At 44.6% G+C, this 13,060-nt stretch overlaps 1 protein-coding gene across 6 annotated transcripts in view; it reads left to right on the forward strand.

Moving 5' to 3' along the window:
- Positions 1-13,060, forward strand: part of MAP3K13 (mitogen-activated protein kinase kinase kinase 13) — a 165,236-nt gene that overhangs the window by 148,240 nt on the left and 3,936 nt on the right. For all 6 annotated transcript variants that reach the window (XM_004745177.3, XM_045088712.1, XM_004745184.3 and 3 more), the window contains 4 exons: positions 176-313; positions 4,594-5,380; positions 9,993-10,063; positions 12,697-12,994. In XM_004745177.3, the coding sequence (XP_004745234.1) occupies positions 176-313; positions 4,594-5,380; positions 9,993-10,063; positions 12,697-12,994 (1,294 nt within the window). The remainder of the gene's footprint in view (positions 1-175; positions 314-4,593; positions 5,381-9,992; positions 10,064-12,696; positions 12,995-13,060) is intronic.

The following is a 13,060-nucleotide window of genomic DNA, read 5'->3' on the forward strand; positions in this document are numbered from 1 at the left end:
TTGATTGAGCATCTTTTTTTTTTCCCTTTTTAACCTGAATAATAGTGTTGTTATTCAGATAGTGTATTTCTACTAAGGGTGCCCAGAATCTGTGAGAGGAGTTAGCCTGTGGAAACATCCTGCCCATCTTTCCTGTCTTCAGTGACTGAGCTGTGGCTTTTCCTTTCGTCTGCAGGCGTGAGCAAGCAGTGGAAAAGAAGTATCCTGGAACGTACAAACGACACCCCGTCCGTCCAATAATCCACCCCAACGCCATGGAGAAGCTCATGAAGAGGAAGGGCACGCCTCATAAATCAGGGATGCAGACCAAACGGTGAGACACCTGTGCCAACCTGACATTCAGAGAAAGGGGAATATATCCCCCCCAAAATACATGGATCCCATGACAGTGTGTCTGCTCTGTAGCTCCCCGTGGGCACACTTGGCTCCAGAAAAAACAGAGTAGGAAAGTGAGAGGATGGGTCATGAACTCCAGGAATCTGGTTTTTACTCTCTGAGACATAGATATTTCTTGTCTTAGCAAGACAAGGCCGACGTGGATTCCAGTCCCAGCTCTGCCCGTTGGTATAAGCCGTATGATGTGGACCATATCATTTGTCCTCTTTCAGCCGTGGGCAAAATGGTATAATGATCGCACGTGAGATTTCTTTTTCTTTTTCTTTTTTTGACCCCTCCTGCACAGAATTGGGTTAATCATAATTCTTGTTGTAGGTAACATTGGTTCATGTGTGTCCCACTTTTACATATTCATTTAGTTAGTTCTTTTTAATAATGTAATAAGTGCCTGTAAATCCATTACCAGAAACAAAAGCAGGGGCTTTGATAATGACCTGTACCTCACCATGTAGGGCCCCTCATTCTATTCCTGCATGGGCTTTCGGTGAAGTTTAAATAAGAGAAATATGAAATCACCTTACAAATCACAAGTACTAAGAAAATGAGTTTTTGAATAGTTAAAAAAATAAAAGATTGCCCTTTCCTCTAATTACAATGCATTTTCCTTATACTAGTTTAGTCTTAGAATGCTCTCCCAGTCAGTTTTTATTATCAGGCTCTACCAGATGCCCACTGCTCCCAAATAATGGAGAGTGGACTCTCTTCTAGCCAAGTTAATGCAAAGGAAAGAAATGTCCCTAAAACCTGGGGTGTAAACCAAATGGTCTACTGCAGAATGCAGTAAGAATAAAGATAATGACAAAACGCAAACCAAAAATGTATTTTAAGTCTTTCAGAATGGCAGTCATTCTGAATAAGGCCATTCTACCCTAGCATGACTAATACAACGCTAAAACTACTGAAGAGTAATTACATGGATTAATTCCAGTTTTGCTTTTACTTACTACCCGTGATCACCTTCTCGTCAAGTTCTGAGAAATTGCAGGTGGCACCTGGCAAAACCCTCTGAGGATCCCAACACCTCTTTCTTTTAATGTCTTAATTGGAGACAGAGTTCACCTGCTGGCTCCTCCCTGCATTCTGCTACACTTAAAACTAAGAGCTTTGGAGAAGAAAACAGTACTGTTTCATTCTTCAAAATGTGAGCGCATGTTTACTTTTAGTGTTGGCTATGAGGAATGTGTTTGGAAGTTTGCCACCACTAGCAGATGCTTAGTGGACTAAGCATCCAGGAAGACAACCTGGAATGGGTCTTTGAGCTGCAAAGAGTTCTGCTCTTGGTTGGTTGGCCCCTGGAGGATGTCAGTTTCACATTGTTCGGACAGTCCAATGATTAAGTCAGAAGTCCAGTGACCTAGGAGATCAGAGAGGAAAAACCATCCACCATCCTTTGGCCTAGGTATCAATGTGGGTTCAGTTGGGGACTAAAAAGAAGATAATCAGAGTTCAGTTATGGATCCAGCACGCCTGTTACAACTGAGTATAATCCAATACAGTGGTCTAAATGCCTCATAATAAGGAGAGGCTTGGGATGGGGCGAAGAACTCTGCCTTAATGTCGGAAGACTTGGGTTCAAGTTGGGAGTTCTGCCATGGACTCCCTTTGGGATGGACACAAGCCAGCTAACCTCTCGGATCCCTCAGTACCCTTACCTGTAAAATGAATGTTGGAAAAATCAATAGTCGGAAACAAGTGTTTTATATATTGTAAAGTGCTTTGTCAACTGTGAAGTGCTGTGTTACTGTTATTCTGTGATTTTTGCACAGCCAGGTTCAATAAAAGCAGCCTTCGTCTGACTTAGACACTTTCACCTCAGCTCTCTTCCAGATCCTCCGATAGCCAGTCACTGGATAGGTAGGTGCCCCTAACTGGACCTCGGAGGGCTCCCTTGCCTCAGTAAAAGCCCCAGGACCTCCTCAGTCCATGTACTTTTTGTGGCAAAAGGTGGCCAGCTGACCACAGAACCATGAACCTGAGACAGGAAGCAGCACAATACTGTGCCCATCCTATCATATACCAACGTTACCTGGAACTTCTATGCTAAGAGGAGCCTCTAACTGTTCTCTTGAAAAGGAAAAAAAAAGCCGTCTCCTACACCCTGATGCCGACTCATTTTCTACGAGCCCTAGCTGTTCAAATGTGGTCCTTAGTTCGGTGTCATGAGAGAGTGTGCTAGAAGTGCGGACTCAACCATTTAAGTAAGGTGATTTGTAGGCCTGTTTAAACTTGTTATCTGAATCTCCAGCTAGCCAGCCAGGGGATTAGGAAAGACTTCTTGTCTGGATTCTGCCAGTGATGCACTGTGAGACCATGAGCCACTTTGGGTTTCAGTTTCCTCATCACATAAGGTAGAGGTGGGACTGTATCTGTGGTTTTCAAGCAAGGTCTGGGACACCCTAGGGCTTGCACAGATGTCAGGGATTCCTGCGGAAGTAGAGAGGAAGAGGAGGGGGAGCCCAGCGGGGAGGGGCTTTGCTCCCCTCCCACAAATGTCCCACTGTATCTGGGGTGGAATAGGGTAGTTTGCAATGTAATTGACATATAACATTATATTAGTTTCGAGTGTACAACATAACAATTCAATATACATATATATTATGAAATAATTGCCACGCTAAGTCTAGTTAATATCCATTCATCACCACAAATAGTTATATATTTTTTCTTGTGATAAGAACTTTCAAGATCTCTTAAAGACTTTCCGATACACAATACGGTACAGCTAACTCAAACCATGTGGGTTTGAACTGCATAGGTCCACTTGTATGTGAATCTTTTGCAGTGTAGTACTGTAAGTGTATTTTCTTCTCTTATGATTTTCTTAACATTTTCCTTTCTCTAGCTTACTTTAAGAATATAGTCTGTAATACAAATCACATACAAAATATGTATTAACCAACTGTTTATGTTATCAGTAAGGCAGCTGGTCAATGGTAGGCTATTTTTAAGCTTTTTTGGAGTCAAAAGTTATACCTGGATTTTTGACTGTGCACATTATCCAAGGGTCAGTTGTATCATTACCTATAGCCTCCATGCTGTACATTACATCCCAGGACTTATGTGGTTTATAACTGGAAGTTTGTACCTTTTGACCTTCTTCCTCCATTTTACCCATCCCCCACCTCTGGCAACCACTAGTCTGTTCTGTTACTATGTCTATTTTATATACTGAGTTTCTCAAGAAAAGGATTCTGTTGTTAAAATAAAATTTGGGTCCTTCAGCACTGTAATCTGATGATTTGTGTCTAGTCCCTAAGAAGGAGGAAGTAATGGTGCTCTCTGGTATCCTCAAGTCTCCGCCCGTCAGTCCATCAGTTCAGAAACCGTTTATTGTTTACCTGTGCACCATGAAATCAGTGCGTGTACCTTCAAGCCCTGGCTTGCTCTTGCACACAAGCTGCATGACCAGCGCAGTGAGCACTCGACAACAGACTAGGAGAGGAGCCAGCACCACACCAGGCCGCTCCCCGCAAGCCCTTCTCTTGCTGGCTCTGTCCAACCTCCTAGGCTCTGTACTATACTCTGTACTCTGTACTATTTCCCCTTCCTCAATCCCCACCCCCATACCCCCTTCCTAAAACATGTTTGAATACTGAGAGTGAGCAAGGCTCCCAGCTTCCTTCCCATTCATAGATGGCTGACATAGTCCTAGACCTCTGGGAGACCATGTCTAGACCAAAGTCCCTGAACTTAGCCTCCCACCTCATTAACCTGAGGTTTCCTTCTCTTGTGCCAGACCTCTGTGATTTGTGATCTGCTGCGGGAGCTATCTAGATCCATCATCAGACAGATTTCTGATGGTGGGCAAACCCTTGCCTCTGCCTTGGCATGTGGCACCAGGCTGATAGCCGAGGTTATGCGGAAGAGATCAAGAAACCTCTAGGGTAGAATTAGAACTTAAAGGGGATCAGGTACCTCAGCTAGGGAGGCACAGAATAAAATCCAGAGGGAATGAAGGAAATCCTCTATAGGTGGACATCGAGGTTGTTTCTAATTATCTGCTATTTTAAACTGTAGAATATAACACAGCGTCTTCAAACATACATCTGCGTGCACATCTGTTACCTCCGTTGGATAAATCCCTGAACGTGTGACTGCTGTTTCAAAGGGTGTGTGTACTTTCAGGTCTGCATTGCATTTCCCCAAACTTGAATGTGTTTCCAGATGTTGACAACGAAATCTTGTCTTTCCTCCCAGGCCAGATCTGTTGAGATCTGAAGGTATCCCCAGTACGGAGGCGGCTCCCGCCGCATCCCCTTTGTCCGGAAGTCCCAAAACCTCCACCTCGAGCAGCAAGAGCCGCTATCGGAGCAAGCCGCGCCACCGCCGAGGGAACAGCAGAGGCAGCCACAGTGATTTCGCAGGGATCTTGAAAAACCAGCCAGCCCAGGACAGTTCACCCCATCCCACGGACCTACACCACGCTCAGTCCCAGTACCCTTCTCCCCATCACCACCATCCTCTGCAGCAGCAGTACCAGCAAGGCCCCCCTGCCATGTCCCAGAGTCACCATCCCAGACTCAGTATGCATGGACAGGACATTGCCACCTGCGCCAACAACCTGAGGTATTTTGGCCCAGCAGCGGCCCTGCGGAGCCCACTCAGCAACCATGCTCAGAGACAGATGCCCGGTTCCAGCCCCGACCTCATCTCCACGGCCATGGCGGCGGACTGCTGGAGAAGCTCTGAGCCTGATGCAGGCCCAGCTGGGCCCTGGGGCTGTTGTCAGGCTGACCCTTACGACCCCTGCCTCCAATGCAGGCCAGAACAGTGTGGGTCCTTGGACATACCCTCTGCCGAGCCAGTGGGGAGGAGCCCCGACCTTTTCAAGTCACCAGCACACAATCCCCTCTCGGAAGATGCCCAAGGTTCCGAGAAAATGGGAGAAAGGGAATTCAAAGGCTGCAAGTCTGCATCATCCCTTGGCATCCCTCACCATGTCACCCCCCCAGTGCTACCTCGAAACACAAGGCCCCTGCAAAAGGTAAGCTGTAGTGACAGCCCGTCATGTCGTACACATTAGAAAGCCTACATCATGTGTCCGTTTTGTAAAAGGAAGAGATGACAGAAGCATAAACAGAGGTTTCTTTGACTTTAAATGCTCTCTCACCACACTGCTTAAGTGATGGATTAGAGACTATGCTTTGGCAACTATGGAACCAGAGGACTGATTCAAATGTATCTGATTTATAAATAAATAACCATATACTTGGGATATGTAGTCAAAACTAGAACTATCCTAGCCTAGTCCTGCTGGATGTTACAAGAAGGAAGGATCCCATTATAAAACAAGTTTGGAAACATATTGTATTCTCTCTCTCCTCTTGGAGATGTCCTAATGGACATCTACAAATCCTAGGCTTTAAAAAATCTTACAGTTCCTTGTTTCATCCAGCCGTTCCCTCATCTATTTGGCCATAATGGCTTTAAAAATAGTATCTATTAATATCCCATGGAACTAGCTTTCTTCACAATATATTTTGGATGGGTGCCTGGCTGGCTCTGTCGGTAGAGCATGTGACTCTCAAGCTTGGGGTCGTGAGTTCAAGCCCCACGTTGGGTGTGGAGCCTACTTAAGAAAAAATAAAATAAAATATTTTAAAAGACCAATATATCTTAGAAAACCCTACCTTTATTAGTAACCATCATGACCCAGTAAGGCCTCCATCACTGAAACCTGTTCCTCCTCCTCTTCTCACCCCCTGGCTGCCTACGTTTTATTAGCTTGGAGGCAGTGTACCATAGTGGTTAAGAGCATGAACCTGGGAGCCAGAGAGATCTCAGTTCGAAGCAAGGCTCTTCCACTTAGAACTTCTATTGGTTCTAAGAACCAATAGTTCACACTGGTATCCTTATCGATAAATGGGGTGCAGAGTGGGCTCTGCCTCTTTGGCTGATATGAAGATTAAGTGAGATAATACATATAAAGCACTTAGAACAGGACCTGGAGCATAACAACCTTCCAAAAATATTAGCTCATCTTGCTAATGAGTTAAAAATAAGATTATGTATGAAAAGTGTTTAACACAGTGCAAACACCCACTCAGTTCTCAGCATTGCCTCATCTCGTCAGCATTCATCAGGAGTGCAGTTGATGGAATAAAAGGGTCTAAAATGTAAATGAGTATGTTTCAGTCAACTAGACATTTAAAAGAAGTTGACATACCTGTCAGAATGGCTAGAATCAAAAAGACAAGAAATAACGGGTTGGAGAAGATGTGGAGAAAAGGGAACTCATGTGCACTGTTGGTGGGACTGCAAACTGGTGCAGCCATTGTGGAAAATAGTATGGAGGTTCTGCAAAAAATTAAAAATAGAAATACCAGGTGATCCAGTAATTTCACTTCTGGGTATTTACCCAAAGAAAACAAAAGAACTAATTAGACAAGATACATGTATTCCTGTGTTTATTACAGTATCGTTTACAATGGCCAAGATATGGAAATAACCTGAGTATCCATCAATGGATTAATGAATAAAGAAGATGTGGGATGTGTGTGTGTGTATTTGTGTGTGTGTGTGTACATACATACATACATACATACACACAATGGGATATACTCAGCCATAAAGAAAAGAATGAAATCTTGCCCTTCATGACAACATGGATGGACCTATATGGTATTGTGTTTAGCGAAATAAGTCAGACAGAAAAAGACAGATTCTATATCAATCACTTACATGTGAAATCTAAAAAATAAAACAAAGGAACAAACACAAAAAACCAGAAATAGGTTCAAAAATATGGAGAACAGGGGCGCCTGGGTGGCTCAGTGGGTTAAGCCTCTGCCTTCGGCTCAGGTCATGATCTCGGAGTCCTGGGATCGAGTCCCACGTCGGGCTCTCTGCTCAGCAGGGAGCCTGCTTCCTCCTCTCTCTCTCTCTGCCTGCCTCTCTGCCTACTTGTGATCTCTCTCTGTCAAATAAATAAATAAAATCTTTAAAAAAAAATATGGAGAACAAACTAGTGGTTGCCAAAGGAGAGGGGGGTGGGGATAATGGGCGAAATAGGTAAAGGGGATTAAGAGGTTCCACCTCCCAGTTACAAAATAACTCACACGGGGCGAAGAGTTAAGCATAGGGAATATAGTCAATAACGTAGTAACTTTGTAAGGTGACAGATGATAACTATTTATTTTGGCAAGCAGAGCATAATATATACGACTGTTGAATCTCTACACTACACATCTGAAGCTAATATAATACTGTACCTCAGTTATACTTCAGTTTAAACAGAAGTTGAGGCTCAGAGCTACTGTCTCAGAACTGTATTTCTTCCCTCCATGCAGTGCTGCTGCTGACAAACCCTTCCCAGAGATTAAATTGTGTTTGGGCAGTAAATTTGGGTTATTCTGCTCCCCCACCGCTCTATGGCCAGTAACACGTATTTTTTGGGTAACAACTTTGAGATATAACTCACGTACCGTAAAGTTCTCCCATTAAATGTACTGCCTCGTTCTTTTATTCACAGTTAGGCAATCATCACCAATTTTAGAATATTTTCATCATCCCAAAAAGAAACCCTGTACCCTTTGGGAGCACTCCGGTCCACTCCCGAATAACACGTACCTTTGAACCATTCTGATGCCATTTTGATGGGCCAGCGGGGACAGGGAGTGCACTCCCTCTACATTTGGCCTCATTGGAACAGTACTCCCACAGGGCGGTTCCGCTTCTTTTGACCGAGATCCACTTCCACGGTGCTTCGGATAAATGTCTTCTTGGCAGTATAACCCCATGCCTGTCCTCTCTACTCAAAAAAGCATATCAGAACAAAAATGGATAAGAATGATGGTATGCTAAAGCTGACTTTAAAAATAAATTATCCTCAACCTTTGGTACTGTTACTTGGGCCTGGTTACCCACCTCACAATGGGTGGTAGTAATCCAGTGTGCCATGATTCCATGGGTAAGGATGGTTTATTTTAAGTGTGGCTTTTTTTTTTTTTTAAAGATGTGGAATTTATTAACATAATGTATTATTTGCCCCAGGGGTACAGATCTGTGAATCATCAAGCTTATACACTTCACAACACTCACCATAGCACATACCCTCCCCAATGTCCCTAACCCAACCACCTTCTCCCTACCCCCCTCCCCCCGGCAACCCTCAGTTTGTTTCATGAGATTAAGAGTCTCTTATGGTTTGTCTCCCTCCTGATCCCATCTTGTTTTGTTTTTTCCTTCCCACCCCCAAGACCCCCTGTCCTACCTCTCAAATTCCTCATATCAGTGAGATCATATGATAATTGTCTTTCTCTGATTGACTTATTTCGCTCTAGTTCCATCCACATCATTGTAAATTTCTTTTGTTGGCTGCATAGTATTCCACTGTGTGTGCCCACATTGCATGTGCCCCTTCAGATTACTACATTTGTATCTTTAGGGCAAATACCCAGTAGTGCCATTGCTGAGCCATAGGGTAGCTCTATTTTCAACTTTTTGAGGAACTGCACCAGAGTGGCTGCACCAGCTTGCATTTGCACCAACAGTGCATCCTCGCCAACATCTGTCATTTCCTGACTTGTTAATTTTAGCCATTCTGACTGGTGTGAGGTGGTATCTCACTGTGGTTTTGATTTGTATTTCCCTGATTCTGAGTGGTGTGGAGCTAAGTGCGGCTTTTCTTATGTTCTCAAAGAGAGATGGTCTCTTCCTTTTGAAGGAAGATCATCTTCTCAGACAAGACACTTACACAGCCTTTTTAGATCAACCACGGAGCCCTGGCAATCACAAGGCCTCAGATGTCCCAACCAGAGCTCCCTTATCCTTACCAACAAGCTGACTCCATAAGGCACTGTGCACCTGTTTTGTATTCATGGTGGAAGGAGAAACACAAGATGTGGTTTGACACTCAAATAATGTCTGCCTTGGTAGTGCAAATGAGCATAGTAACTATAATATTAGTGAAAAAGTGATTGGTACATAGAAGAGAAAAGGTAGTTGTTGGGTTTTGAAGAACCAAAAGATCACTTCTTGGTGGAATCCCTAGGTCAGGGTCTGGACCATGAATGACAATGATTACAAGAGACTACTCCCAAAATCCAAGACCTTCTCTCTAGTTTCTCCTCCCCATCACTCACCTTGGATAATCTCATGGAGTCCTTACCTACTAGAGGGCAAAATTCCCATTTACTCAGTTCTGTGTGTCTTCTAGCATCTAGTACAGACCCTGTCCTCAGGGACACCGAGGAAAGGTTGCTGAATGAATGAGTGAAAAAATATATGTTTATTTTTTTTAAAAGATTTTATTTATTTATTTGAGAGAGAAAGCATGAGCAGGGGGAGGGGCAGAGGGAGAGGGAGAGAGAATCTCAAGCAAACTCCCTGCTGAGCAAGGAGCCTGATGCGGGGCTCAATCCCAGGATCCCGGGATCATGACCTGAGCCAAAGGCAGGTGCTTAACCGACTGAGCTACCCAGGCACCTCTGAAAATATATATGTTTAAAGATGACACTTAGCAAACTGCTATTTGTGCCTTTTTTATTATAAACATTTTACACTGAATGTGTGTGTGTGTGTGTGTGTGTGTGTAAGAGAGAGAGAAAAAGAGAGACATAGATTAAGATAAAACTCTTTCTCCTTGTTCTCCTCAGAGTGGAGATGACTCCTCAGAAGAGGAAGAAGGGGAAGTAGATAGTGAAGTTGAATTTCCACGAAGACAGAGGTAAACCCAACAAACACATGTACTGCTTTCAGTGTAATGGGGAAAATCCCGAGTCTACCATACCTCCCGTTCAGGCAGGTCACTTTCAAACAACCCCCATATAGGGAGATTCGAACTCACCATCCCTGTTTTCCCATTGTGACACTTTGTCCACTCGGTTTGCCTAGCAGATCCTAGTTCATTAGAATTCATTTCTTAGGAACTTCAAGATAAGGAGCATAAATAGGGATTCAAGGTTACAATTGAGAATGGAGTGGGCATTTTATGAGATGACCGTCCTGTTTTGTGGATAATTTGATGGGTTTTGGTGTACCTCCCTATATTAGTCTCTCTGGCTACGACAGCAAAATACTACAGGCTGGATGGCTTCAATAATGGGAATTTATCTTTCACGATTGAGGCTGGGAAGTCCCAGACAGGGTTCCTGGTGAGGACTCTCTTCCCAGCTTGCAGACAGCAACCTTCTTGCTGTGTCCTTACAGGGCTGGTTGGGGGGAAAGGGGTAGGATGGAAAAGAGGGGGGTACAAAAGTGGGGGTAGAGATATTCCCACTTTAAGGTCACAGTCCCGTGGGATTATGGCCCCACCCTTTTGTTCTCCTTTGACCTTATTTACCTCCTAAGAATTTATGTCCAGATTTAGTCATACTAGGGATAGGGCTTCAACATATGAATTGGGCTTGGGGGTGAACACAGGTCAGTTCATAGCACTCTCCATGGCTTTGGATATTATGCCTTAAATTAAGTATAATTAATTAAATTGAGTCATCACTCAGCCCAGCCTTAAAAATCACTTCCTGCCTAGCCAGGAAGAATAATTTTGCTGGTAGGATTAAATTGAAGAAGGACCACATCCCCCTACTTCAGGAAGAAGAGCTGTCTTTTGTAGGAGTAGGGAAGCTAGTTTTCCTCCAAGAAAGCCTCTTCTACGAGTACGTGTTCTGTTCTTGAAGCATAGGGCTCTAAGAACCGCCCCCAGGAAGGCTTGTGTACCTGCCCAGAAACAGGAATTCTCTGCAAACCAAGGGACTCCTTTGGTAAATTGAATTCCAGGTCCTCACACTGCCCCCAAATTAAATCCGTTCTCATTCCCTGAGCTACTCTTGCCACATTGCTGTTGGTACACCTTACTGTCTCCTTGGTTTCTCCGATGTGGTGAGATTGGACCAAGTAAAGCGTCTTCATTCTCTGAACTCACGCTACTGACTTCACAGATTATTACTTCCAACTTTGTTCCTGAGATGCACCATGAGCTTGACCCACCTGATGGCTTCCTGCCTTTCTTGTTAGCTTCAAATTATATTTATGTTTTCACTGCATGGTTTTACTTTTTATATGATAACATTTCTCTCCCTATCTCCTTTCTGTTACCAGCCTTGAGATGTTGTGTGAATCCTACTTTAATTTCCCTTTCCCATCTGGGCTCTTTTCATGTGTCCTTAATTCCTGCCCACCCCTGGCCCCCAACCTCAGCCTATCACCTGGCTGGTCAGTGGCAAGCCTCAGATCATAAGCCATCAAAATCACTTTGTACTAAGAGATAGAGAAAAATCAGACAATGACAAAGAAAAAAGTCTTCTTTTTATTATTTGTTTTGTTTTGAAACCAATGTAAGCTAGCAGCATTTTTATTTACTAGTCTACTTCTTTTTTTTTTTAATATTTTATTTATTGACAGAGAGAGAGAGATCACAAGTAGGCAGAGAGGCAAGCAGAGAGAGAGGAGAAAGCAGGAGGAGAGAGGAGGAAGCAGGCTCTCTGCTGAGCAGAGAGCCCGATGCGGGGCTTGATCCCAGGATCACTGAGATCATGACCTGAGCCGAAGGCAGAGGCTTAACCCACTGAGCCACCCAGGCGCCCCTACTAGTCTACTTCTAAACAAGGGGGAAGAAATGAAATTTTTGCAAATCCTCCCTCCGCTTGCCTGCCCCCCCCCCATCTTGCCTCATCTGAGCTAACCTCACATGTTCACTGGAATGAGCCATTAACTAATGAGGCAGTGCCCCCAGCTGTGGAGTGAATGTTCCTGTCCAAGCTCATTTCCACTGGGGGTCAGCTGACAGGGCGAAGGCACTTGGCCTTCCAGGGCTGCCGTGCCCAGTGGGCAATGCAACTGGGGTGAGGGAAGAGGTAGGGAATGACATGGTATGAGCTCTGAGTAGACACAGCCCAAGACACAGCTCTGCCTTTTCTGGCGATGTGGCCTGGAACAAGTCACTTGCATTATCTGGCTCCAGGTTTATGTTCTAGAAAGGAGTTAGACCAAAGAATCTCCCAAGACTCTCTTACCTATAAGAATCTGGGAGGTCTGTGCACAAGAAGCAAGACAGCTCCATACCGTGTGTGCGTGTGCACGCTGGGGTCAGACGAGCTGAGGTTTTCAAAGACTGGCAGTAGCCAGCAGCTTTGGAATGTAGTGTTTAGCTGCAGAAACATACAAACCAAATGCAAAGGGAGAGTCAGGTTTCCTTCTCTTTTGCTTTAAAGTTAAATAGCGCCTATCTATCTGTATTCAAATCTCCCTTGGGGGTTGGGAGAAGCCTAGATGACCTCTAGGCCAGGCTACGATGGAGAGGCAAGGGAAGAACAGCAGTTGTGCATGTGATTAAGGTCCTCTGGTTCTTTGTGGTTCTAGGCCCCATCGCTGTATCAGCAGCTGCCAGTCGTATTCGACCTTTAGCTCTGAGAATTTTTCTGTGTCTGATGGAGAGGAGGGAAATACCAGTGACCACTCCAACAGTCCTGATGAGTTAGCAGACAAGCTTGAAGGCCACCTGGCAGAGAAGCTGGATGACCTACTGTCGCAAACGCCAGAGATCCCCATTGAGATATCCTCGCATTCCGACGGGCTCTCTGACAAGGAGTGCGCTGTGCGCCGCGTGAAGACACAGATGTCTCTGGGCAAGCTGTGTGCAGAGGAACGTGGCTATGAGGTGGGGCTTCTCCCTTCTCATCACTGTAGCTCCTTGGGCTTACAGCATGCCTGTGTCCCTGAGTCC

Source organism: Mustela putorius, unplaced genomic scaffold (assembly GCF_011764305.1).
Source record: "Mustela putorius furo isolate JIRA1106 unplaced genomic scaffold, ASM1176430v1.1 tig00003834_pilon_pilon_pilon, whole genome shotgun sequence".
Taxonomy (NCBI): domain Eukaryota; kingdom Metazoa; phylum Chordata; class Mammalia; order Carnivora; family Mustelidae; genus Mustela; species Mustela putorius.